Source organism: Furipterus horrens, unplaced genomic scaffold, assembly GCF_987537825.1.
Source record: "Furipterus horrens unplaced genomic scaffold, mFurHor1.1.pri manual_scaffold_13, whole genome shotgun sequence".
Classification (NCBI taxonomy): Eukaryota; Metazoa; Chordata; class Mammalia; order Chiroptera; family Furipteridae; genus Furipterus; species Furipterus horrens.
In genome coordinates this window covers 15,041,203-15,068,083 of record NW_028327183.1, presented here as the reverse complement: position 1 = coordinate 15,068,083, position 26,881 = coordinate 15,041,203, and the positions used below count along the sequence as shown (strand labels likewise).

Genomic DNA, 26,881 nt, shown 5'->3' with positions numbered 1-26,881 from the left:
TAGGGGTCTTCAAGAAAGGCTCAGGGGAGGGGACTCCAGGCCCTCCTGTTGGTGGTGGTGGTGGGGAATAGAAAGATGGAAGGAGGAAGGCAGAGAGGAAGGGGAACAAAGAGAAAACAAATGTAGCAAATGTTAACAATTGGTAAATTTAAGTAAAGGGCACATCAGTGTTCATGTTCACTTATTCTGTAGATTTAAAATTTTTCAAAATAAAATGTTGGGAAAATAGTACAGGAAGGTTTTGCTTTATTTTTCTGACTTAATTTAATTTCTAAAGAAGTGAAAAACTATAAATTGTGAAACATGATTTACAATGATCCAGAGTCAACCTTTTAATAAGTTCTATTGATCCTTTTTGATACCACAAAAACCACATAAAGGATTCTATTCTAAAACAAAAAAACAAAAAGAAAAAAGAAAAGAAAAAGCTATATTCTCATAGAAATGCATGTTACAGAATTACTTATACTAGCAAAACCTGGGACCAACCCAAATGTCCAACAGTTCAGAAATGCATAAAAATTCCTTACACAGAATACTCGCAGACATTTAAAATGATGAAGACTATGGTGCAGCAAGGAATAAAACAACAATTAGTCTGACAAAAACCCATGCATGTGGGAAGAGAGCAAAGAAAGGAAGTTCTTTGGGGTGGTAGGCCCGCAAGTGACTTGATTCATTTTTGTCGTATATACTGAGGTTTATTACTTTTATAATCTTTAAGCCTCTTTTTAAAAAAGAAAATATTGCCCTCAATAGTGAATGCCTGGCCTAACTCTGAGGAGTCGACTGCCTGCTCACTCTATCACAACCGCATCCTACCCTACCTACTCCTGCATTTCGCTAAAAGGCAGGTGGGTGACATTCTCTGAATCTAAGATATCTATTTGCACATAAAAGCTAAAAAATGCAAATCTAACCAGATATATCCTGGAAAAAAATATACAGTAACAAGAGGGAAAAGAAGGTTCTTGAAAAGCTGTTATTCTTTCCCTACTATGCAAATGAATCCTAAGACAAAAGAAGCCTTCCCCCTAACCCCGCATGCCCCCGTGGTGCTTCCCTGTCACCAGGTCCTGCCCACACACCAGCCTTCCAGGTCCCGATGTTGAAGAGCTGCTGACAGAACCCACTGTCTAAGGTGAGACAGACTGAATAGATTTCAGATCGAGAACAGTTTAGTGAAGTCAGGAGGGAGTCATCAGCAGCTCTTTGAATTCCTAATGGTCCAAAAGTCGCCACTGGTAGAGGAAGCACACAAGCCTCACAGACAGGAGACCTGGGGACGAGCACCCACCAGTGCTGCCTAGACACAAGGCCCTGCTCCAAGCACTGGGTCAGGCTGAGTTTCAGTCTGGACATTATATAGTTACCCAGCACGTATTACATGAGGATCCAAGGAGAAAATAGACAGAGTGGCACTCTGAAGGTAGGCAAATGATAAGTATTAACATTTTTATGATATTCTCATGCTAATTTTGCAACCATCACACTGCTGGAGAGGAACAAAGCAGCCCAGTGTCAATCTCAGCTCTGTGGAAGAATTCTTTCTCTCTCTCTCTCTCTGTGGAAGAATTCTCTCTCTCTCTCTCTCTCTCTCTCTCTCTCTCTCTCTCTCTCTCTCTCTCTCACACACACACACACATACACACCCACACACACACACGCACGCACACAGCCTGCAGAGGACAGAAGCTGTGGAAAAGGGAAGTATACACCCACTGCTTGGACACATGCCTGTCTGCTTGGGCCAGAGGACTGGGAGACTGGAGATAGGGACGTTCACAAGCCCAGGGAAACTGGCTGCAATCAGGCAGCAGTTGTGCCCCTTCGGCAGAGCTGCTAGGGCCCTCCCTTAGTCACCTGTGTATACCTAGAACCAATCGAAACAAAGCCAGCGCCCAGCAAGTGGTAACAGGAAGATGGGACACAGAGGAACGGACCGAGGTAGAGAGGGAAGCTTTGGTTCCTCAGCCCTGAAGCACCTTCCCTGAGTGTGTATGTAAAGGAGCTGACAGATAACACATGAGAGAAAATTCAGAAGATATGAAAGAGGCATGGATGAGCCTTGGACGGATAGCTCAGCTGGTAGGAGCATCAACCCAATACGCCAAAGTTGTGGGTTTGATCCCCAGTCAGAGCACATGCAAGAATCATCCAATGAATATATAAATAAGTGGAACAAATCGATGTTTCTCCTGCCCCCACTTCCTCTCTCTAAAATTAATAAATTAAAAAAAATTTTAAGAGTCATGGAGTGAAAAAGTGTAAAAAAGTCTCCTTTCCACCCCTCACCTTCAGCCACCTTCCCAGAAGCAACCATTTTTACCCATTTCTATGAATCCTTCCAAAGATACCCTTGTACACACATACCTCACATATACACTCATGTACATATATTCTTATTTTTAATAACACCAATGTTGGCATACCACATGCTGCTCTGTATCTCTATTTTTGCTTCACTTAATGACATATCCTGGAGATATATCATTGTTCCACATCAGTTTATAGAGAGCTGCCCCATTCACTGAATGCAGAGTTATGGACTTAACCAGCCCCCTACTGGTGCCCTCTAGGGTATTCCAGTCTTTTCTACTAAATCATGGCTGTAGTGAATATCCTGGCACACGTCAGTCTGCACATGCACAAATCTATCCAGAGCCTGAATGTCTTAAAGTGGCATCATTTCCCATCGTGATGAACAGGGCCTTGCTGAGCTCCAAGGATGCTCTGAGGATCACTGAGTGCTCTTTCCCACAGCTCCAACAATGATGTGCTACCCAACTTTTTGAACTTTATTCACTACTAGGTGAAAAATGGTATCTCACTGCAGTTTAAATCTTCATTGCTTTTAAAAGTGAAGTGGAACAACTTTTCACATGTTAAGGAGTACTCTGTATTTCCTTTTCTGAGTTCATGGCCTCCACCCACTATCAACTGATCTGGGAAAGGAAGATTCTGAGATCACAGAAAATGAGGCTGTAGGTAGGCTGTAGGCTCTCTATTCCAAGCTGATGAAGAGCTAACACACCAAAGCTTTCCTGCAGTTCCCAGTATCCACTGGTGCGGACCAGGAACTTGGCCTGCGATATCTAGCTTATATCTTACTATAGTTAGCCTTGCTTTAAAACAAAAGAAAACAGAACAAAACAAAAAAACCTCTTCTTTGATTCTGTCCCTCTGGCTCCAAATTCTTATGACTCTAAAAGTCAACATGCTACTTTCCCACAACAAAAACTGGACAAGTTTCCTGATTTACATGAAAACGTGCTTAGCCCCTGCGCCTTACCTGGAGCTCCTGTGGGTCTGAGTGTGCCCAGAACGGGGCCATGGTGCACTTGATCTTCCCTTCAGGGTCCATATCAATGTCCCACCAGGAAAGAACCACCTGAGCTTGGCCAGATGCCAGAGGTTCAAAGTGCCTGCTATGGCAGGCTGCTGAGCTACTGACTTGCTTGCTGAAATCCACACTGTGGAAGAATATTCAGGAACTTAAGCATATTTTAAGCTCACACACTCCACTTTTAAGCTTTTATCTTGACCTCACCAGCAATGAGACTTGTCTGCAATGGACTCCTGCCTTCAGAGGCAGGTGACAGCAGCAGGGCTCCTTTCCACGTGAAAAGAACTTCCAAAGACCCCAATTCCACCAAATTTCTCAAAGCGCCATCACCCGGGTTGCTCCTTGGTACCTGAACATAGGCAGCACATCACTGAGGACCGTGAAGTCAGCGGGTGACACCTGGTTCAGCTGAATGTCATAGACAGAGGGTGCACCAGGGCACCTGTCCAGTTCCGAGGGGGGGACGATGACCCGCTCTCCAAGGCTGGTCTGTACACGAATGGGAAAGAGCTTGTTCCATGACCACATCCTTCTGGACTCCACCAGCTGCGCGTAGACGGTCGCTCGGTGAGGCACTGCCTCACAGTTTTCCTAAATTTACATTAAAAAGAAACAAACTAAGCAGGCCGATCCACAGTAATGCCAACTGAACAAAAGAGGTTTATTTCTTAATATTAGGCTCGTTTAGTAACATCTAACACCTTACTACTATTAGCATAGTCAACTATTTTTGGCCCAATGCCCTTGGGAAAGAAAAAAAGATTTGAACAAGGATTACATGCTATGCCTAAAATGATTTATGTCAAATAAGTTCCTAGTTACCTGACACTCTTAAATACTTCAAAAATAAACCTCAATTATCACTGTGCTGATTAACTCCCACACAGATTCTGAAGAGAGTCCAAGTCTCCCGCTGAGCACTAATTCCGGCTCTGAGCTCAGAGCCTCCGTTCAGTGTAGCTCTTGCCCAGACACCAGAACCTTCTTGTCACAGCCCAATAGACAAGTGTCCACCCTCAACTAACCTGAGCCCCTGGCCTCACTGGGCCCTGCTGACCACTCCCTTCACTTGGCTCTGGCTGCGGTTCCTCTTCCCCTTCCCCCCCACCTCATCCATTCAGCAACACCCTGCACACACCAGGCACTAGGGGCCCAACTCAGAAGGGACACTCACAGCTGCGGCCACACAGAAGTGACAAGCTCAGGGATTCCTGCTTCAGCACCAGTGGCCTCTTGTGCCAGAAGCTCCTTCCTTGCAGGGATGGTAGAATGTCTAGCAATATCCCCAGCCTCTACCCACAAGATAAATAGGAGCAGCACTCCCTTCCCCACTCGCACCAAGTTGTGACACTAAAAACATCTCCAGACATGACTCTGGATGAGAAGCACTGCTCTAGCTGGATTCTCACGACCCCTGCCCACCCTCCCAAAGGGGACTCCCCAGAGACCTGGTCTGGACCACCTTCTTTCTCCTGCCACATAAAATAAAAGAGTAACTTCAACCACTCTCTCTTCATTTACCAAATACCATGTATCCAAAGGTCTCTTGGTCCTTCCTCCCTGGCTGACCCTCAGACAACTCAAACTCTCATTGTCTAAACTGGACAAATCCAACTTCACCCACCTCTCACCTCCCCAGCCCTGGTCTGGAGTACCAACCATCTTTCACTTCCCCAGCTCGGACGGGGAGCACCACCATCCAATCCAGTCACCCAAGCCCTAAACCCTGGCATCATCCTCAATGCCTCCCCATCTAAGTACTCACCAAGCTCTTGGCCACCTCTCTTCTCCCTGAGTCTACCTCTCCAGGCCCATTACTATGGCCTCACCCGAGGCCCACCTCAGTCTAGCATCTGAATGACTCCAGCCACCTTTTTGCCTCCGGTCTGCTCCCCGATGGCTTTCTACACACCTGCCTGCACAAGTCAACCCCCTGCTTAGAACCCGTCTGTGCTGCCACACTGCCTCCTGGAGCATGACAGCCCTTTTGGGTCTAGCCCTGCCCAGCAATCCAGCCATGTCTCTAACCCCACCTCCCACACCACGCATCATCCAAACTACGTGCAGGACCCGGGAGACACCGCACCGATTCACCTTCACATCTTCACGCACGCTGATCTCCTCAGCTGTAAATACCACCCCGACCCCCGCGCCTGTCAGGCCAGCACCTGATCACTCTTCAAGACTGACTCAGCTTGAGCTTCATCTTCCTTGGCCCCTTACCTTCCCCCCAACAGAGTGGACAGGATCTCACCCCACACACCACCATCACTGTGTAACTCAAACTGCGCTGTGAGGACTTGCTCACCAATCTGCTTCCCCAAGAACTCACTGGAAATTCTCGGTGCCCAGAAAAGGGCCTGGCAAAATGAAGGCACTCACTAAATGTGTCTTCTAAGAGCAATCCCTGGGTCAACATGACATGGACTATCTATCAGACATGCATGCCAGCATCCCAGTTTCCTGACCTCCAACAAGACAGCAAGAGGGTCAGGAAAATGGAAGCCTTTGTGTGCCAGCCCTAATCCTTCAAGCTCAGACACAGGGGGGCAGACATGACAGTGATTAGAGTGGACAGTGCATACCTGACTGCTACAGGCCAGGTGGGGGAGGAAACTAAAGACAGCTTTCTACCTACCTTTTTTTTTTTTTTAAGGTTTTATTTATTCATTTTTAGAGAAGGAAAGAGAGAGCGAGAGAAACACGGATGTGTGAGAAAAACACTGATTGGCTGTCTCTTGCACACCCTCAACCGGGACCCAGCACCATAACCCAGGCATGTGCTCTGACCAGGAGTCAAACTGGTGGGTGACCTTTCACTTTGGGGAACAACACTCAACCAACTGAGCCACACAGGCCAAGGCTGTCTGCCTATCTTTTTAACATAATGAATTAAAGAAAGAAAAACTGGGTAACATTAACATGAATTCTAAATATCCTTGTTTTCTATATCAGAGATATATCTAGTTGGTGGTTTTCATGTTATTACTGAAGTTACTAGGAAAGGGTTTTATACTTTGGAAACAATGAGACATCTCACAAAGTGTGGGGATCTACAGAGCACTCACCATCACATGCTGGCCGTGTAATGTGGACTCGTCCTGACAGCCCTGGAAGGAGCCCCCTTCCTCACTTTGAGGGCACCAAGGACCCCCAAAGAAGGTTTCTGAATGGGACAGCTGCAGTGCCCACAGGACAGGTGCCAGGAGAAGCAGCAGACACATCTACTTGGCTGGCCTTTGCCTCTGGGTCTCCACCTCCAGTTTATGTTCATACAAAAGCAAGACCAACATCTCCAAGATAATATTTTCCATGCCTCTCTCTTTCCAAAGAAACTGTCAAAGACCGCCACTACCCGAGCTCCTTCACCTGGAATGGCCAGGCCTTCAAGGCCTCCTACTCTCTCCGCCGTTCTCCACCCTTAGCTCACAGCCTCCAGGCTGGTGTTCTCAGTGACCTGCCAAACAGGTCCCTCCGTCTGGGATATCTCTCCCTCTCCTCGGTGCCCTTCCAAACTCCACCCTCTCCACGTGCCCCCCTAACCTCTTCTATCAGTCATAAATGATACATCTATGGTGCTTCTGTCTGCCTCTCCACTTAGCCCATCCAGTCCTCACCATCACTGACTAGCACGGGTTAGAGCAATAAGGATGACTTACAGTTCTCCTTGGATGCTAGAATACTTTACACACAGGTGACACTCAAAGAATGTTTGCTAAATTGAATTGAACATGAAGACAGTTTCTGGCCTTTTGAATCTAACCTACCAAGACTTGACATTCAAGAGGCACAGAGGTCAAAATTAAGGAGCAGCAGCATCCTGCAGGAATCGAGGGGTATCCTAGGGTATATGCACAGGTACTGAGGGCCCAGGCTGTGAAGAGCACGGTGTATCAGCGAGAGCTGTAGAAGCTGGCTGGGATCCCCGCAGTGCGCCCGAGGGCGGCTCTTGGCCCCTTACCTGCACCAGGTGCCTGTGTGCATGCTCATAGGAGGGCAGTGCGCCCTCCCCGATCAGTTCCGTGTCAAACAGCTCCGTGACCAGGATGTTGGCACGGCATGGCATGTCACCATCTGAGAAACACAAGGAAGCAGAGTCAGAAGCAAGCAACAGGCTAGGAAAAATATTAACAGCAGATAGGTGCAAGATAAAAGGTTAATAAGTTATTAAATTGAAAGCACATGTAAGTGCTAAAGTATTTAGAAGTGTCATGTCTCAACTGACTTTCTAATGGTTTAGAAAAAATTCATACACATACACATATTTCAAAATGCTAACAACTGGTAAGTCTTGGTTAAGAGAATATGGGGCTTTGCTGTACTGCCACTCTTTCAACTTTTCTGCAGAGAAATGAAAAATTAAACTGTTAATTATTAAATTAGCTACAATTATTTGAAAAGAAAAACTGAATGCTGGTACTTCTAATATTTCTAGGCTGCAGAAAGGAGAGAAAACCAAAGCAAGAAAGAAAGGCTGATTGATTCCACTGGCACCCAGGGTTCACAATCCCCAGTCCTCACACTAAATCCCCCTGAATTAAGTTCATTTCTCGCCACCAAACAATTCCCCAAGTAACAGTTGCTTGGGAAGGTAGGATTATGGAGGATCTTTTTATTTACTCCAGTTTCTAAACCTCTATAATATAATGTAATGTAATGTAATGTAATGTAATGTAACTTCTACGGTTATAATTTTTAATGAGACAAGAGACAAAACAGACTTTGGAAGGGGCCATTCATCATGGAGAATTAACTAAACACTTGTAATGGCCCATGAATTACAACAGACAAAGCCCATTCATCTTCCCTACAGAGAAGACACATCTCTTGGATGATGGAAGAAGAGAGAAGCATTAAAGTGGCTCAAGGGGCGGTGCAGCAGAGAGCGTGACCCCTGAGTCATGGAGACCTGGGCTTTCAGCCTGCTTTCTGGCCTGGTGTCCTCAGTGCTGACCATCAGTCACCTCACCTGTCCACCGGGGGTAACAAGACCTGCTCCATGCAGCAGTGGTTAGGCTAGCAAAGGTAAAAACCGTCCACTTCCTACGCAGCACGCTTGAGCTCAGTGGCAGCACAACGTGAAAGGAGGCTAAGGAGAAACTTCTGTCCCCCGGCACAGAGATCAGCCTCCCAAATGGCCCAGCCCATCCTCTCTGGTATCACGTCAAATTCCAGCTGAAATACACTGTCCCAAAACGAGCCACTCACCACCCCCCCCATGCATCCGCTTCTCCCTCTGTTTCCGCCTCAATGAATGACACCACCAGTCACACAGTCCAGAACCTGGGCATCGTTTACTAGCTCCAGGAGAGTAGGGACCCTGTCTGGTCTGTTCACCACTGTACCCCAATGCCTAGAACAATGCCTAGCACCCAGTAATAGTTAGCATACACTAGCTGAGTTCTTCATTCCTCCCTGTCACCCTACATCCAATCACCAAGTCCTGCCAATGCTACCTCCTGAATAATTTTTAAGCTAATTATGTAACTCAAAATGATTTATTGTCCAAATTTGTTTCAAATAAATAGAGCTCTATGATCCAGGTAATTTCAGCAAATACTCTTGACAGCCTGGTGTCCAGCGTGTAAGTGCTAACGTGGAAGGGTGCAGAGAGGGTGCAGTACCAGCCTGAGCTGGGGTGCTTACTCCCGGCGCCTCGTGAGCCCCGCCCAGTGACTGGATGGATGAACAAATGTCCCAAGTCAGCTGCTACACATGCCTCAGTGTGGGGTCCATCCACCTCTGGGACACGGCCAACAAACTTAGATGATACTTTTAAAAAGGTCTGAGAACAGAACCTTGGAAAACATGCATTTGGGGAGAAAGGACGCTGCAAAGACCAAGCTGGAAAGGAGGCCTGGGAAGAGAATTATTACCGGGAAGAGTAAATGGCAGAAGTACCAAAGCTGCAGCGTTTGAGAGGAAAAGCAGAGCGAAGACTATCAGCCTTGGTGGTAAGAACGCCACTTGTCAAGCTGGGGGGGTGGAAACAAAGTCCCCTTTACAAGGGATTAAGGATCAAGCAAAGCTGACAATCCACTCACTAGACAAATATTACTGAATCCTTTCATGCCAGGCTTATGCAAGTTATGGAATGGAATTATTAATAAGACTACACAGTCCATGACCTCAGGATGCTCAGCTGTGTGGGGACACATGATTACATAATATTTCGTTATTGCAGTGATTAGTGCTACAAGGAAAAAGTATTAAGAAAGCATTGAGGGGTGTATGTGAAAAACACTCAGCCTGGAAGACAGCACAGAGTGACAGACAGAGTGACACGGCAGAGGCTGCTCTGCAGGTCAGTCTTTGTGCTGTCAGAACAGACAAACTTTAAAAAGCAAACGATCCCTACCTCTGGCCAAAATGGAGTAACTGGAATCAGACATCCATCCATTGTAGTCAGTAAGAAAACCAGACTGAATACATGGAACCAGTGTCTTCAGATGTTGAGCAAGAGGCAACACAGTTTGTTCCCCAAGAAGCAAACAAGTGACCCCAAACCAGCAGGCCCTTCCAAACCACAGCATAAGGAGTGAGAGAGCAAGCAGAGCACTGCAACCCTGCTGAGTTAAGGAGACAGCAGCTGGGACTCACAGGGCAGAGAACCAGAAAAGAATTTACGCAGAAAAAAGCTTCAGAAATTTGCACAGGGTTCCCCTTAGGTCTTTTATTGAATATATTCACACGCACACAAATGGTAAGACTCTAGAAGGCTGGGTAGAGATAAGCACGTAGCTGTACCGTGAACAATTTCCAGAGCTCACAGAGGCCTGGGTGATCAGCCAGCACAAAGGCAGTCAGCAGAGACCCTAGAAAGGCCATGTTACTGGTACGGCAAAGGAACTTTAGGGCAGTGGCTCTCCTCCCTGCACCCTGGGACATCTGGCAATGTCTGGAGACCATTTGGGTTGACACAAACAGGGAGGGATGTACTCCTGACTTCCACTGGTTAGAAGCCAGGGACAAACATCCTATAATGCACAGAATAGCTCCCCCCACCCCCCAAAAAAGAATCATCAGGACCAAAATGTCCACAGCGCTGTGCTGAGAAACGACGACTGAAAGCTACGCTAAGCCTGCTTCAGCAAAGCTTGAAAACAAGCCATGAAAGGATCAAATTGATTTGCAAGTAACACAACTGCAGGCCAAACAAAGCTTTTAAAGGAAGGCAACAAAATCAAGTACCGATCAATGCAAAATTCCCACCGTACACAGCATCCGAATGAAGTTACTAGGTATGCCAAGAAGGAAAATGCAGCCCAAAGCTAGGATAACAGCACCCCTAAAAGACAGAGATGATGGAAACAGAAGATAAGGATGTTAAAACAGCTACTGTAAATATGTTAAGTATTTAAAGGCGCACAGGAACATAAGGAGAAAATTTTTAATTATTTAAAAAATCATCTTAGAGATTAAAAACACAATACCAGAAATGGAAAGTTAACTAGAGGTGCTTAACAGCAGATTAGACACCACACAAGAAAAGAGCAGTAAACCTAAAGACCTATCCAAGAAACTATCCATGTCCATCAACAAGTCAAGAGTGAAACAGATTAGGTGGTATGGCCACACATGAGGTGCTGCTTAGCTACAGAAGAGACTGAATGAACTCTTTTTAAAAAATATTTATTTACTTATTTATCTATCTATCTATTTATTTATTTATTTATAGAGAGAGGGAAAGAGAGGAAGAAAGAGGGAGAGAAATATGATGTGTAAGAAAAATATCAATTGGTTGCCTCTTGAACGCTCCCACCCGGGGACATGCCCTGACCAGGAATCACACCAGCAACCTTTTGGTTTTCGGTTTGCAGGATGACACTCAGCCCACACCAGTCAAGGCAAGAATGAACTCTTTAATACACAGAACAACATGATTGAAATCTCAAAAGCAATGTGCAACATAAAATAAAGCAAGTACAAAAAATACACATTGTATGATTCCATGTACTAAAAATTCTAGAAAAGGCAGATCTAATCTATATTGAAGAAAGCAGACCAGTAGATGCCTAGGGCCAGAGTTATGGGAGCGATTGATGTAAGGGTTATTGAAGACTATCTTGGGCATGATGGAGATATTCTATTATCTTGATTGTTGTGGTGGTGAAAGTGATTACAAGTGTACTTAAAATGGTCAAAATTAATCAAACTGTATGCTTAAAATGGGTGGATTCACTTTATGTAAATTATTATACCTCAATCATTTTGATTAAAAATGGGATAATGATCTGTGCATTCTTTTGCATGTATATCATGTTTTAAAAATAAATAAAAGGGACACTAATTCCTTCTTTTATGCTTGTTTCAGATTCTCCATAAAAAATTATTTTTTAATGGGAGAAAAATGTTGACCTTAGGTAGGTGCTTCCTACTAATACACTGTGTTTTTAAAAACTGGGGTGATGCCCATAATTTCACTCCAGGGGCTTCTTTTACAAATCGTTCCACTGTGCTCTCCAGGTATCAGTGGCATGAGAAATTTTTTAAGTCCAGTTCTAACTCCTAGACTAAAAAAATGTTCTGGAAATGTGGAGAGATTTGCTAAACAGGGAAACCTCTCATGTTAAAATGCTGAAGCAGGATGTCAGAACTTAGCAAAACTGTTTCTGCTTTCTACTTAAGTTTCACTTCTGCCTGAAAAAACTTGAAACTCAAAGGGAGCTGAGCTACACAAGAATTTCAACTTACAGCAAAAAAAGGTTTCGTTTGCATTGCAGCTATCGCTCTTGATTAGTTCTGGTTTACTCATTACTGACCTGTTTTAGCTAGTACAGAAATACACTAATAGAGAAGTAAAGTGCTTATCTTCAGATGTATAAAGAGACTCCACGTTGCTGCAATTACTTGGATACATTTATTCCAGGTAACCTGAAGAAGCCTTTTCCTCTCTCTCATAAAAGCAAGTAAAGCTTTCAGTACAGTATGTGTTGGTCTCACCTGGCCCCACGGTCACCGCTGTAGAATGCTTGTTGATAATCTTAATCTTATCACCGAAGCCATTTTTCTCCACAATCTTCACAGCAGCATCAGCCATAGGCTTGAAAACCTAGAAATTAGAGCCAAAACGCAAGAAAAATAAGCAATCAATTTAATAACATTCTAACACCCAAGATTAGCAAGATGCTCCTTGATTCTAGTCCTAAGTCTTGAAGTAAAAGAAGATGCAATCCAGAATTTTCTCCTGAATATTCAAAATGTACCTTTGTCACTATTCAAGACACAGGTAAAATATTTCTTTGGGATGATTTAATTTAAATAAACAGAACTTCATCAGTGTAACTTCAATACTTTATTCTCCAATGTGTGTCATGAAAATGAAGACAGAGGCATGAGATTCTGCTGGGTTTAACTGGCAGCTAGGAGGCCCGGGGCGGGGGGTGCGGATTGGTTGGGGGGTGGGGTAGGAGTGGGGTTTTGCAGTATGCCCACACGCCCAGGAGCCAAGGAGGCTGCACTACCTAGAAAGGACAGCAGGTGTCGGTGCTACACTAGAGAGACCAGGAAGAGGACCTGCCTCACAAAACCGAGATCTGTGACCTGGGACAAGATGTGTCCAGTGCCCCCTAGATGGAAGTGAGACTGTTACTGTATTAGACCTAAGTGTGAGCAAAACTCCTGCAACCCCCCGACGCTGGCAGGACACCGCCTATATTTTCTTACGGTATTCAGGGCCCTCCCTGATACAAACCACCTTGCTTCCCCCCAGCCCCCACCATTCCTCCAAATCCCATTCTCCCAATAACTGATACTCCCAGCCACCCTCACTATTCCCAGCAAACCCGAGTCTTCCCTGCCCTGGCGCCGCCTGCCAAAGCAACCCCAACCTTTCAGGGCAGCACAAAACCCCTCTCCAGGAGTCTTCCCTGAACCCTTCCCATGTCCCTAAACATAAACGCCCCCAACACCTACATTCCAGCCTGCTCAACTCAGACTCTACAGCTCCAACCACATTAGGGCCTAAAACAGACACACATGCAGCCACACACAAACAGTGCAAACGTAACAACTGATAAAGTGACTGGTCCCAATGACAAGATTTCCTTTTTTTTATGTCTTTTTCTGCATTTCCCACATTTTCCACCATGAACACATACTTCTTTTAGTATAATCAAGGGAGAAGTGTTATATTCCTCTTCGTCTGTTTTTAATATATATATTCTTCTTTGAAGAACACCTGTGTTCTCAGCTAGGGGGAAAAAAACTATCTTCACAATCTGTTTCAAATTATTTCTAGAATCTGGCTTGATGTTGTTAAATGTAGTTTGAGGGCCTCAAACCCTTGGCTCTCACCAACCACTTTGCCTCCACCCCAAAAGTACCATGAGCTCACACCATACCCTCAGCCCTCCCACCTACACCTGTTAACATATTATTCATCTCGTCCACTGACCCTTCAGGCTCTGACCACTGAGAGCCTCCATCTCCTTAGCCACCAAGAACTCAAGATCTTACCCAAAATACTACCTGGAATGAACCCTGAAGTTGGCTTCCCAACATCATTCTGTGTCCTCCCATACCCTCAAATCAGTTTGGAACCTTCTTTCAAGTGGTGCATCTGTCTGATCTAAGGGCAACTGAATCCTTGCCAGGGATAAGGGAAGTTAAATGGGATTTAACTTTATCCTGGCCAATGACACCCAAGGAGAGGCTTGCTAGATATTCCTAAGAAAGTTCTTCTTGCTCTTAAAAAAGAGAACGTGAGGAAGCCAGGACCATACTTTGTTTTCTAGGCATTTGCCACAGAAATCACAGGCTAGAGCAAGAGAGAAGTAGAAATTCAGCTAAATGAGATGGGAATATGGAAAACCCAACAGCACAGTCCTACCAATTCTGTCAAAAAAATATGTTCTTGCTCTTATTTTTTCTATTTTTTTAAGACTTTACTTATTCCTAGAGAGGTGAAGGGAGAAAGGGAAGGAGAGAAACATCGACCAATGTGCGATGGCTGCATCTATGAATCAGTTGCCTCTCATACGCCCCCAGCTGGGGACCTGGCCTGCAACCCAGGCATGTGCCCTGACAGGGAATTGAGCTAGTGACCTTTAGGTTTGCAGGCCTGCACTTAATCCACTGAGCCACACCAGCCAGGGCTTTACTCTATTTCTAATCAGCAGTCCACACATATTTAACACATCCAACATGAAATGTCATTCTTTCCCATGAAGTAAGCATTTTCCTTCAAGTTCTTCTTACTAGCTGATGCATCACTACCCTCTCAGACACTTACTTACATTAGAAAATTAACACTCCCTCCTCTCCCCCATAAACACACACACACATACCCTCCCACAGCAGCCATCACTATTGAGTGAGCTCCATAATTAGGACCCCAAAGACCCAGGCTCCAATTCTAGCTCTCCTAGTTATGAACTGTGAGACCTGAGTAAGTCTTTAACCTCTTGTCTTAGTTTCTTCATTGGTAAAGATAATAAAATCTACTTCAAGATATCAAGGCAATCATCCTAACACAGATTTCTTTGTATCTGCTCAAAAACCCTGAGAACCCCCCAAAAGGCAGAGCAGTGGCTCTTAATCCTTATTATGAAATCCTGAGACAACTGTACAGTTACATACACATGCACATGTACATATGTGTACAATGCTCAGGGCTTTCATGGAGACCTGAAGTCTATTACTCTCATCTTAGGTTAAGAACACCTAACTCGAGCCCTGGCTGGTGTGGCTCATTGGACTGAGCACCACCTGTGAACCAGGAGAGGTAGCAGGCCCAATTCCCAGTCAGAGCATGTGCCTGGGTTGTGAGACAGGTCCCCAGATGGGGGCGTGTGAGAGGCAACTGACTGATGTTTCTTGCCCTCTCTTTTTCTCTCCCTTCCCCTCTCCCTAAAAATAAATTTTAAAAATATTTGTTTAAAAAACCCTAACTCAAGATAATAGAGTTAAAACTCTTTACTGTGGCACTCAGGTCCTGCAGATGGCTTTGTCTACCATGACATCTTTTGCTGAGACTCTGGATGACCTTGGTCCCCAAACACATCATGGCATTCCCTAGCTGAAAACGCCCACCTTTCCAGACAGTGATCATGAGGGCCATGCTGGAGAGATAGGTATCTGAAAGGAATCTTGGAAGAATACCCTCGAGTGCTGACTTCTGAACTTCATGTGAGAAAGCAAAAAACATCTACCTTGGTTAAACCACTGTTACTCTGGGACTTTGCTATTTGCAACTCAATCACCATGTGAACCAAATTTTGCCCCCAAAGCTTAGAATAATATACACTAAAATTTTAGCAATGGTTAACTCTGAATTAACACACTTATTTTATATTTAACAAATTTCCTATAAAAATATGTATTATTTGCATTATCAGAAAGATAACATATTTAATATTTTATTATAGGAAAGAAATGGCAGATTGCCAAACTATTGGTAAACGTAGTGAGACAGCTGGCTCTGTAGAAACATTAAAAGTAGTGCATATTCAGTAATCCCAATATCCAGGCCACAACTCAGAATAATTAAGTCAAAATGCAGAAGGAGAGATAAGGGGGAAAGACAAAGAGGGGGAGTTAGGTATCAGTATTTTTAATAGTTCATTTTTATTGTATTTTATTTCCATTATAATTCCCCCCATACCCTCTTCCACCTTCAGCCTCCCCCCGACACCCCGCAGCCATCAGTATTTTTTACAGCTCCTCAGCAATCCTGACGTAGCCAAGGCTGAGAATCACTGGTGTTTGTTTGTTTTTGTTTTTTTGAAAGATTTTATTTATTTTTAGAGAGAGGAAAGGGAGGGAGAAAGAGAGGGAGAGAAACATCAATCAATTGCCTCTTGTACGCGCCCCAACAGGGGATGGAACCCACAACCCAAGCATGTACCCCAACAAGAATTGAACTGGCAACCTTTTGCTTTGTAGGACGACCCTCAACTGAGCCATATCAGTCAGGGTGAGAACCACCGTTTTCAGGGGAGAAAACATGCTCCTGGAGGAAGAAATGGTGTCTGATTCAGTTCTGTATTCTCATAACCTAGCCCTGTGCTAGACAGAGTGAGCGCTCCATGAATGTCTGTGAACACATGGAGGGGCAAAGTGCAAGGGGCCTGATGGACTTCCCACACAAGCAGGACACACACCTGATGAGTGTGGCTTACCTCAATGGCATAGCAGAAGTCAGCACCTGCTGTGACTGCCATCATTGACAAGAGTCCTGTGCCGGTGCCGATGTCAAGAACCAAGGCCTTCTGTCCTCTGTCCTTCACCCTGCTCACAGCAGCCCGGATACCCTGGTAGTATTTTATATTCTAAGAGAAAGGGAGAAATAGCTGTCACTTCATACTAATTACTAAAAAAAAGAATAACTATTAAAAAATTCTAAACTCACAGGTAGAAGGCTAAATAAAAAGAAATTAGAAAAAGCTAGAACTGAAAAATAAAAAGATTACATATCAAAACTCATGGAATGGCTAAAGCAATATTTGAAGAAAAATGTATTAGAAAAGACAAAAAAATGAGGCAAGTAAGCACACACCTCAAAAATTTAGAAAGAGGACTGCCAAAATAAACTCCAAATAAGTGGATAAGTAAAACATGTTTCCCACAAGGACATATGTGAATGTTTATAATAGGACTATTCAAAATTCAAAAACAGGGAACAATCCAAATGTCCAGCAATTGGTAAATGAATAAATAAAATATAGCATCTATATTCATAGAATGTAATATTACTCAGCAATAAAAAGGAATAAATATTAATATATAATCGATATGAACTTAAAAATATGATGAAGAAAACCAGACACCTAGGGTATATATCATATGTTCATTTATATGAAATTTCTTGAAAAGGCAAAACGATAAAGACGGAAAGTAGATCAGTGGTTGGCTGGGATGGGCACTGGGACTGGCTGCAAACAGGCACGAGATAGTTTGATGGGATAATGGTTATTCTAAAACAAGAACAAAAGGTAAAGCACCACGCAAACGTATAGAGAAGTATATTTATCTTGGCTCTGCCACTAACAGCAAGTTCTGATCCCATTTCCTCATGTGTAGAATTAGGGAGGAAGAGCAGAAATGAAAGGGTTAAATAATGAAGAGTCATGAATGTGCTGCCGAGGAGTTTGGATTTTATCCCAAAAGCAATGAGAGGCTACTGAAAGGTTAAAGCAGAAGAGGAATACGGTCAGACTGGCATTGCAGAAAACCATGGGCTGCCATGTAAAAGGGAAGGAAAGAGGGGCCAACACCAGTACATGAGGGCTAAGAAGGCAGTGGGGTTGACAGGTGCATAGAATTTGATGACAGATTGCAGGTTCAAATGAGGAAAAGGGTGCCATCTTTCTGGCTTGGCCAACTAGATGTATGGCAATGCCACCTGACCAAATTCCCTAGGAGCTAGGACAAAAGGACCCTCTTTGTAGACGATACTAAAACCAGAAAGGCTCACAGCCCCAAGAGTCCAATAAGAAGCCATGACCATTTGAGCTAGAAAGGAGTAGTCAAAAGCCAAGAACAATGTTCACTCCACATTCTACAGTTCCCCAACAGTTCATCAAAGGCTCTCAGGTACGAAATGAAAATGAGGTAGGCACCTGGTGCCTACACACTATGATGCTTAAGAAGGTCATTCTGTCACAGGGCTTCCACAAAGTAGGCAGGCTGAGCACTGAACCAGAGCTGGGTGAAGGAGACACCCGCACAGACTCATGACCAACCCCACCCCATGCCTGATCCCTCTCCTGCCTTGCACTGCTCCGTTTTTAAACTCTGCATCCTTCTTCAAGACTCCTAGCTTCCAAACCATCTAGATAAGATCGAGTAGTCAAGCACTCTAGACCAGGAAATTCTGGGTTGCTAACACAAGACCATACCTCAAACAGGAAAACTCAGATAAAAGAAAATTGAAAGAGGAAAGGTGAAACATAATTCTGCTTTACAAAATACAGTCTGCAGTGAACTCTAGAGATTTTATTTTTTAATTACAAACTGACTATACAAGGCAAAATATCATGTAATTAGAGAATTTTTATCTAGAGATTATGGAGATCAGCTAGTACATCCTGCATATTTAAATCCTAATAGCCCTGACTGGTGGGCCTCAGTGGGCTGGCTGTCTTCCTGCAAAGTGAAAGGTCACCAGTTCGATTCCCAGTCAGGGCACATGCCTGGGTTGCCAGCCATGTCCCTGACTGGGGATGTGCGAGGGGCAACCAATTGATGTTTCTCTCCCTCTCTTTCCCTCTCTCTAAAAATAAATAAAGTCTCTAAAATAAATAAATAAATAAATCCTAATAAATGAGGTCCACAGAGTCCCCATGGTTTCTCCAGGTTCACACTTAGGTCAAGAGCAGAGCTAGAATCCTGACTGATTTCCCAACTACGACACCATTACTGACCCTCAGCATCATTCTAATATCGTGCCTCGGAGGGGAGTTTTATCCCCGCCCCCAGTGGCAGTTTTTAACCTTCCCATAACCCAAGGTTTCAAAACCACACATCAAGATAATGGTTTCCTTTTAACACTTACTCTGTCTTTGTCATGCAGCATATCAGCATAAGAAGATCTAAAAAACAAAAAGACTAGTCAGAAACCTCTGCAAACACCAACATATGAGCATATTTACATATATATAAATGCATTCTTAAATCAGGTGGAACAAACATCCAGGTAGATTTTAAACTATTTTAAATACAATCATGTGGACCAAAAAAGGGGTTTTATGGAAAATAACTTCACGGGGCAATGTGATCATAAATCCCGAAATTTGCATACCTTTGAAATAAACCAATCTCGAGAAAGTACATAATCTTGTTAACTACCTTATAATCCAATTCCCATCTTGCTTTTTCCCACCTCCACATAATCTTACTTCCCTCCTTGATTTCAAATGCATAGAAGAAGCTGCAAAACTTATTCCCTGGAGCATTTAAGATCTTGCTCCCTGGCATATATCATCAGTTTGGCTCAAATAAACTCCTATAAAAATTCTCTACAGGTTTGGAATTCCTTATGTTGATAGTTATATGCTGTATTTCTCTGGTACTACATAAAAAAATCTCGGACTGATATTTATTTTCAGCAAAGAACCTCAGACCTAAGAATGCTCTAGTAGTTAGCCTTCTCACAGTAACTCCAAAACCACTAACATACTGATGATGCTATACATCACACGTTTTTCCTCAGAGTAACTGACTCAATTTGTCTAATAGTTTACATAATCTTACATACATTTGTACGTTCAGATAATCACACATGTAACGCTAGGGCAAAAGCGCCCAGCACTTTCCCTTACATCATCGGGAAAACTAAGAGTTTACCAAACTACAGTGTTAAAGAGAGTTGATAACGTATTTTCGATCACAGCAATTTACAAATTTGAAAACCTCTAGCAGGGTCAGAATGAGTCCTCAGAACCCAGCCCAAAGATATTCACTAAGAGTTCCAGGTGTGTGTGTGGGGGGGGGGGGTACTGGGCAGAGGGGAGCAAAGGGGGAAAAATTGAAACTATTTTAACAATATAATCAATAAAATATACTTAAAAAAAAAAAAAAAAGAGTTCCAGGTGAGAGCTGAGGCATTCCCACTAAACAGAGGACCTCCAGCTTCAGGTCAACATCAGAATCACTGCAGAGCTTATTTTAAATGCAGATTCCCAGCATACACACACAGAGATTCTGATCCAGAAGATTGGGCTAGAAATCTGCACTTGAACTGGTGTTCCAGGCAACTGTGCAAAGGCGATCCGTACCCTATATTTTGAGGACTGCACTAAAAAGAACAGGGTTCTTTTATGGCCCACCAAGGTTTTTACATCTGAACCACCCTATGACTGTTTAGTTGAAATGGTCCTTTCTACCTTTCCCCACTTTTTAAGAGACACTTTTACTCTGCATCTTCCCTGCCTCATCACCCACTCACTCTCCCCAAGCTCCACCAGCTCATGCCAACTGACATCCAGGACTTCTCTGGCCCTGTCGGACACTCCCTCTTCCTGGACACTCTCCTCCTTTCTATGACCTGGCCATTCCCTCCCGGATCTCCTGCTGCCTCAGCTATTCCGAGATTCCTTCAGCCTTCTACCTTTCTCATTCCACATCACTTCTGAAAGCCTTGTTTCAACTCTCCCTAACAATTGCAAATTGCGTCCAGGTCCACATATCTGTCCACTGGCATCTCTACTGGATGTCCAATTCCTCCTGTGTCCCTCCTCTCAGGAAACAACAGCTCCATCCACCTAGTCACTCTACCCAGAAATCTTTGTGCTTCTTGAATTTTCTCTCTCCTTCCATCACTGCATCCTATGAGTTATCAACCTCCAGCTCCCCCAAAGCTGTCTCCTCCTCTCTCCCTCTCCACTGTCTTTACTTTGGGGTTGCAATATCCACCCAGAGAGTCTGCTCCCTCCAACCCACTTTCCACACTGCTCTCAGTGAATGTTCCAAAATGCAAACTAATCCTTTTCTCTTCTGTTGAACATCCCAATCACTCAAAAAATATTATCTATAATATTTAGAACACAGTATTTTTGAGCCCTTATTCTGTACTGGATATTGTATTTCATTCAATCATCAAACTACCCTAAAATAAGGGTATTAGGATGAGATGTATATTACATTGAAACATATGTTATTGTTGGGTTGGCCAAAAAGTCTATTTAGTTTTTCCATAAAATAAAAGACATATTTTTCATTTTCACCAATAACTTTATTGATTTGGATATTTTGAGTATGTTGGCTATCTCCCACATGGTATAATGTTGATTGTTCTCAATTAATGTCTCGATTTGATTGCTATCAACTTCAACTGATCTACCCCACTGTGGAGCATCATCCAGTGAGAAATCTCCAGCATGGAATTTCACAAACCACTTGTTTTTTTTTAAAGATTTTTTTAAAAGATTTTACTTATTTTTTTTAGAAAGAGGAGAAGGAGGGAGAAAGAGAGGGAGAGAAACATCAACTGGTCCTCAAAGGGGGACCTGGCCCACAATCCAGACACATGCCCTGACTGGGAATCGAACAAGTGATCCTTTGGTTCACAGGCCAATGCTCAATCCACCGAGCCACACCAGCCAGGGCTGCAAACCACTTTGAACATGTTCCATCAGCCATAGAATCTTCACCATACCTGCATAAATTTTCTTTTGTGTTTCAATTGCGTTTTAACCTTCATTGAAATAATAAACCAGAATATGCCAAAAATTCTGCTTATTTTCTTCCATCTTCAATATTAAAATGGCTACACAAAAATTTACCAATTTTGATAAGCTTTTAAATGCATGCTGGTATGACAGCTGTCACAATACAAACTAACAAAATTGTTTCAAATGAAGCTAAAGACAAGTAAGCGCTACTAGAACCATCTTACAGGGAAAAAAAAATCAAATGAACTTTTCAGCCAACCCAATGTTATATATTGAGGTATATATTATTACACTACCTTCAGAGCAATGGTGTGATCGGAGCTGTAGTGTTGTGGAGAGGGGCAAAGATAAAAAGAGACTGGGAGGCCAGACAAGAGCCCGTCCCAGCCCCAGTGGTGCTGGTGGTGGGCAGGGTGGGGAACAAAGGTGTTGGGATGAGCTCTTGAACAAAGATGAAACCACAGTAGGGGAAAGCAGAGGAAGGCTGTTGCAGGAGCATTCCAAAGGCAGAATCGACAAGACTTAATTGGTTCTCTCAAGTCGAAGGGTGCATTCAGGGTGACTGTGTTTTCCAACCCAAGTGATAGAGAGACAGCGCTAATGCTGACTAGAATAAAGCAGTCAGAGGTAGTCTGGTTTGGATTGAAAAACTTTTTTAAATTTTGAGGCTGCTGGTTAGATCAGTGATCTTCAGCCTTTTTCATCTCATGGTATACATACTTAGGAAAATCGTGTGGCACACCAAAACCTATTTTTGCTCATCTGACAAAATGTAAGTATAATTTTGATTCATTTACACTGAATGGCTCTTGTTGTGTTGGCTCTTGTCATTTTTTTTTTTAATTTGACTACCAAAAAGGGAAGAGGTCAGACCCCTGACTAAAGAGTCAGGTATTGCATATTTTAAAAATCCTTGTGGCACACCAGTGTGCCACATGGTATACTGGTGTAAAATTGCTGGTGTAAATTCAGGAATGAGAACAGATTGGGTTTGGGTCATTTACAAGGCAAGGTGGCTGAAGCAGAGAGTATGGAGACATCCACTAAGGCAGAGGTTCTCAAACTCTGATGTGCTCAAGGATCACCAGAGAACCCTTGGCACAGTTACCTGACACCTAGCGCATGTTGGATAGATATCGTTCCCTTCCTGAGCAGATAACATTGCAAAGCATCTTAAGATGTTGATCTAAAAAAATGAACAATATAGGTATTCAGGAAATATGCATATATCAGTTGTTGTTTATTTATTTCACATAAAGAGCCATTTCTAACTTTCAAGTCATACCACACAGGCACTTATTTAATCTGTTGACTGTAATACTGATCCTGCCCCTGGCTGGTTTGGCTCAGTGGATCGAGCGTTGGCCTGCGAGCTAAGTGTCGCTGGTTCGATCTTCCAGTCAGGGCACATCAGAGAAGGAAAACTCTGACTCCAAAAAACCTCCGCTGCCTTGCGGCATACCTCTTCAGGGGAAAGCTAAGGGAGTAAACCCCGACAGAAAATCCGGAGCCAGAGTCCCTAAGGCGGTTTGACGTTGTAGTCAACACCGGCAACTCCTGCGGCGCACCTGAAGCCAAGCTGTATCGACTCCGTCTTTCCCTTGGACCCTTCAGCTGCGAAGAGAGGGGGGGTCTGCTGCATGGGCAACAGCAGACCCTCCATATCACCCTGCCCAGGCTCTGTAGCTTCAGCTTCACTGGAGAGGACACTCCAGCGTCATCGCAAGATGTCGATTCAACATGGGAGGAGACAGATACCGTGTCACTCCCGAGTTGGACTGCACAACCATTCTCGGCGGTGCAGATAGACTCTTAAGAAGCTACACCATCGTCTCTCGAGACGGACGGCTGCCGACGACGACGATTATTACACTTAGGCTCGAAGAAATTAAGTCTCTTGGCCAATGTCAGAGTTAAGCAGCAGAGCCCAAACGCATACTCACGTTCTTCTTCCTATATTTTGCCACCAACCTTTACAATCTGACCTCCGCCTACCTTTTCAGCATCCCCTCTCACCACAGCCCTACTTTTGAAACCACCCTCCAGCACACTGAACTGCCAGTCACTCCCCAGACAAGCTCAAATGGAAACTTACATGTAATTCCTGCTGCTGAGAAAGCAATTTCTCTCCATTTAGATATCAACGACCCCAGCCCAACTGGTTCTTGCTGCTGGCATGACCTCTTGAGCCCACTTCCACTCGCCTTTATCTCACTGTGCTGTAATTTTTAATTTTTTGATATGTCTCTCTCTCTTTCACAAAACTGCCCGTTCCTTAAGGATAGAAACCTTTTCTTCTCATTTCGTTATTCACAGCCCTAGCACAGTGCTGGTATGTTGTATGCACTTAATAATTGCTAAATAAAGGTAACTCACGAATTCTTAAACATCCCTTCAAAGAAAAAAAAAAGCACTTTTCAATTTTTTAAGAGAATTTAACCATATGAGAAATGTGTCACCATTTAAGTGACACAAGTAAATGATTAACTTTCATAAACTCTACTACTATTACTTGTCTGTTCCACTATACAGATCCTCTGACTCCTTACACAGGCATGACTCAGCCTAACTCTCACAAAGCCCACCTGCTCGTGACCAACACCTACCCAGAAGCACTGTGTGACATCTTATTACACAATCAGATTGGATTCCAAGGCACCTGCTTTGAGATCAAGTGCCCCACCCAGCTGTAGCCAACTGTGATTAAATCCTGTTACCTAGCAATCTCTTGGTGGTAATCATAATTCTCATCTTCCTCCAGCCACTCCACAGATCCCGTGGTTGGATTGGCCCGCCCACAGAAGACCTTCATGATGCCAATCAGCTCCTCAGTTTTATCACTTGCCAGCTTCTTGTGGACAGGTCAGATGGTCAGAAACCTAATGACATCATAATGGCCAAGAATGTAGAGAAAAAAATATTAAAAGACAAGAAAAGAAAAAAAAAGAAATCAAGAAATTAAAATGTCAAAGCCACTATAAATACTTGTTAATCAGTATTTTCATTTTTCCAGCAAGGTACTTGGTTTTATATTCCACATATAACATCAAAAACTATAATACATACTTTCATAAAGCTATGTGGAAACCAGCAGTGCTCAGTGATTGCAATAGGATCAAATGAATTTCAAAGGTACATCTGTGCATAGACTCAAATAAAGGCAGGTGAAAAAGGGAATAAAGCAGAGGAAAGAGCTAGTAGGACAGAAAAAAGAGATTGGGATGGTGATAAAGGAGTGCCACCAATACTACCTAAGATACTAAACACTTAGTTTAAGAAAAAATACAAAAAATAGAGCAATTCAAACAAATTCGGAAAATCTTCATCTAAATAAGTACATCACAGCTATATACAAACATGGATAATCCCAGGAATATGATGTGGGGGGGTGGGGGGAAAGCAAATCACAGAGTATATATAATAAGGTAACATCTACATAAAATTTGTAATTATGCAAAATGGAACAATATATTCTTCAGGCAGTATACAAAAATACACAGCAGGAAATAGGACAGTGGTAATCTCTAAGAAGAAAGGAAAAAGGATGGGATCAAGGAGAGCCACACTGGGGACTTCAAAAGTAATGATATTATTCTTTTTCTGAAACTGGGTGGTGGGATTACAGGTGTTCGTGGTACTGTCATTCTTTATGCCTTACTGTTTTTTATCATTACTTCTTATCTACTCAGTATTTAATTTTAAAAGCAATGTCCAAAAACCTTTCCTCTATAAAGTTTCTGCTTCAGATAAACAGTATCACCAGACAGATAAAATGTCTTTCCTGGCCTTTTCCCCCAGAGATCTATTTCTGAGAGACAGAGGAACACCACAGCTCAAACAAAGCCTGAAGGCACCTCTCGGGCAGGAATAGCGTCTCCCTAAGCCCTCCCTCTTACCATTGAGAAAACAGAAAGTGTTCCACACTCCCCTTCATTTCTTGTTCAATACTGATCCATCTTCAGGAAACTTGATCATTTTTTTGCGGAGGAGGCCCCCTAAATATTCCTGAGAGACTTTACTGGCCAGAGTTACTGAAATTTTTTTTTTTTTTTTTGAAATTATCTAGACTAAGTAAACACTGATTCTTATACAAGAGGATGGGAAACCCTCTTTTCTGAAAAGACTCAGCAGTCACTGGCGCCTGCTTCAAAGTAGTCAATCTGTCTTTCAGTAAAATTCTACTTCTAAAATCCCAGCATATCTACTCTCCAATCTAGCACTCTCAATCTTTCCGGCAACCCCAGAAAGAAATATATTTTACAGTGAGACACAACATGCACACACGCACAAATGACTTAAAAGTTCAGTGTCTATTTGGCCTTCCTATGGGTAAGGCTCTCATATACTTTATCTTATTTTAATTTTACTTTTTAATTGACCATGACCAACCAAACTGAGTTTATATCTCACCAATGGTTTACAACCTAGTTTGAAAACCATTGCTAAAATTAGCTCTGTACATCTCATATGCTATTTCTTTTAAAAAGGCAGACTATGTAGAACTACCAGAATCTGTAATGTGCTTTAGAAAACTGTGTCCAACAAATGCTGCAGTAGAAAGATGAGACCACATCTCAATGAATGTCCAGGGAAGGCTTAGAAGATGGGTAGGCTTTAGGTGGGTGTGGGGAGAGGGCGCTTTACATTAGAAAGGCTTAGACTGTCATGCACAGTGTACAGAGCAGTTTAGTTCAAGTTAAACTGAACACGGAGTCAAACATGTTGGTGGGGTCTATCTTGTGGAGGGTCTAGAAACCCTCATCCTGTGGAATTCCCTTTTTGTTGCATGTCCTACGACCTCTCTGGGTGAGGCACTATGCATCTTCTATGGATAAATCTCTTCATCTATGATTATGACTTGTCCTCTCCCAAAAGGGGACCGCGCCCAGATTCAGGAGATAGTATGACCCCCCCCCCCTTCATTCTCCAAGAGCTGTCAACTCCTGTGGTCATTCACAAGGAGGGAATGGAAACCACCATGCCAAGCTCTGTCGCCGAGGGGAGACTCCAGGTACGTCCTGTGAACCAGTTCACCGCGGAGGTGCACCAGCCATGGGCCCAGCAAGTGGCAATCACCAGAGAGGACTGCAGAGCCAGGGCCTCCTGGAACCCCGATCTACCGCCGGCCCGAGATGCCTCATGTGGACTCTCGAAAGGTCCGCGAGGGTTCCGCAGAGTAGCGTCCCCCAGCATCCGAGGACGCCCACGCCAGGCCCTGCCGCCGGAGCCCTGGAGCTGAGCACAGGAGGCTGGCTGCATTCCGGGACTCCAAAAGTGATCCCACCTACCCAACATGACCAGCGCCTCACCACCGTCCGTAGGTACTGCGGCGTTCACTATCGCCGCCAATGCCACATTGTCGCTGTCTGCATGAGGGGGCGGGACCTTCCTACGTCCGCAGAGCGTGCTGGGGGCGGGGCCC

The 26,881-nt window shown here is 43.7% G+C and overlaps 1 protein-coding gene across 2 annotated transcripts in view; it reads right to left on the bottom strand.

The window, feature by feature from the left end:
* The window catches only part of PRMT7 (protein arginine methyltransferase 7), a 38,017-nt gene extending 11,158 nt beyond the window's left edge, over window positions 1-26,859 (bottom strand). The window contains exons 1-8 of one of the 2 annotated variants that reach the window (XM_090261403.1): window positions 26,748-26,859; window positions 24,177-24,338; window positions 18,843-18,879; window positions 16,468-16,617; window positions 12,290-12,398; window positions 7,308-7,420; window positions 3,696-3,937; window positions 3,293-3,473 (exon numbers count right to left, since the gene is read on the bottom strand). In XM_090261403.1, the coding sequence (XP_090117529.1) occupies window positions 3,293-3,473; window positions 3,696-3,937; window positions 7,308-7,420; window positions 12,290-12,398; window positions 16,468-16,617; window positions 18,843-18,879; window positions 24,177-24,271 (927 nt within the window). In that variant the 5' untranslated portion in view covers window positions 24,272-24,338; window positions 26,748-26,859. The remainder of the gene's footprint in view (window positions 1-3,292; window positions 3,474-3,695; window positions 3,938-7,307; window positions 7,421-12,289; window positions 12,399-16,467; window positions 16,618-18,842; window positions 18,880-24,176; window positions 24,339-26,747) is intronic. The other variant, XM_090261402.1, reaches the window with a different exon arrangement.
* Window positions 26,860-26,881: the final 22 nt, after the last annotated feature.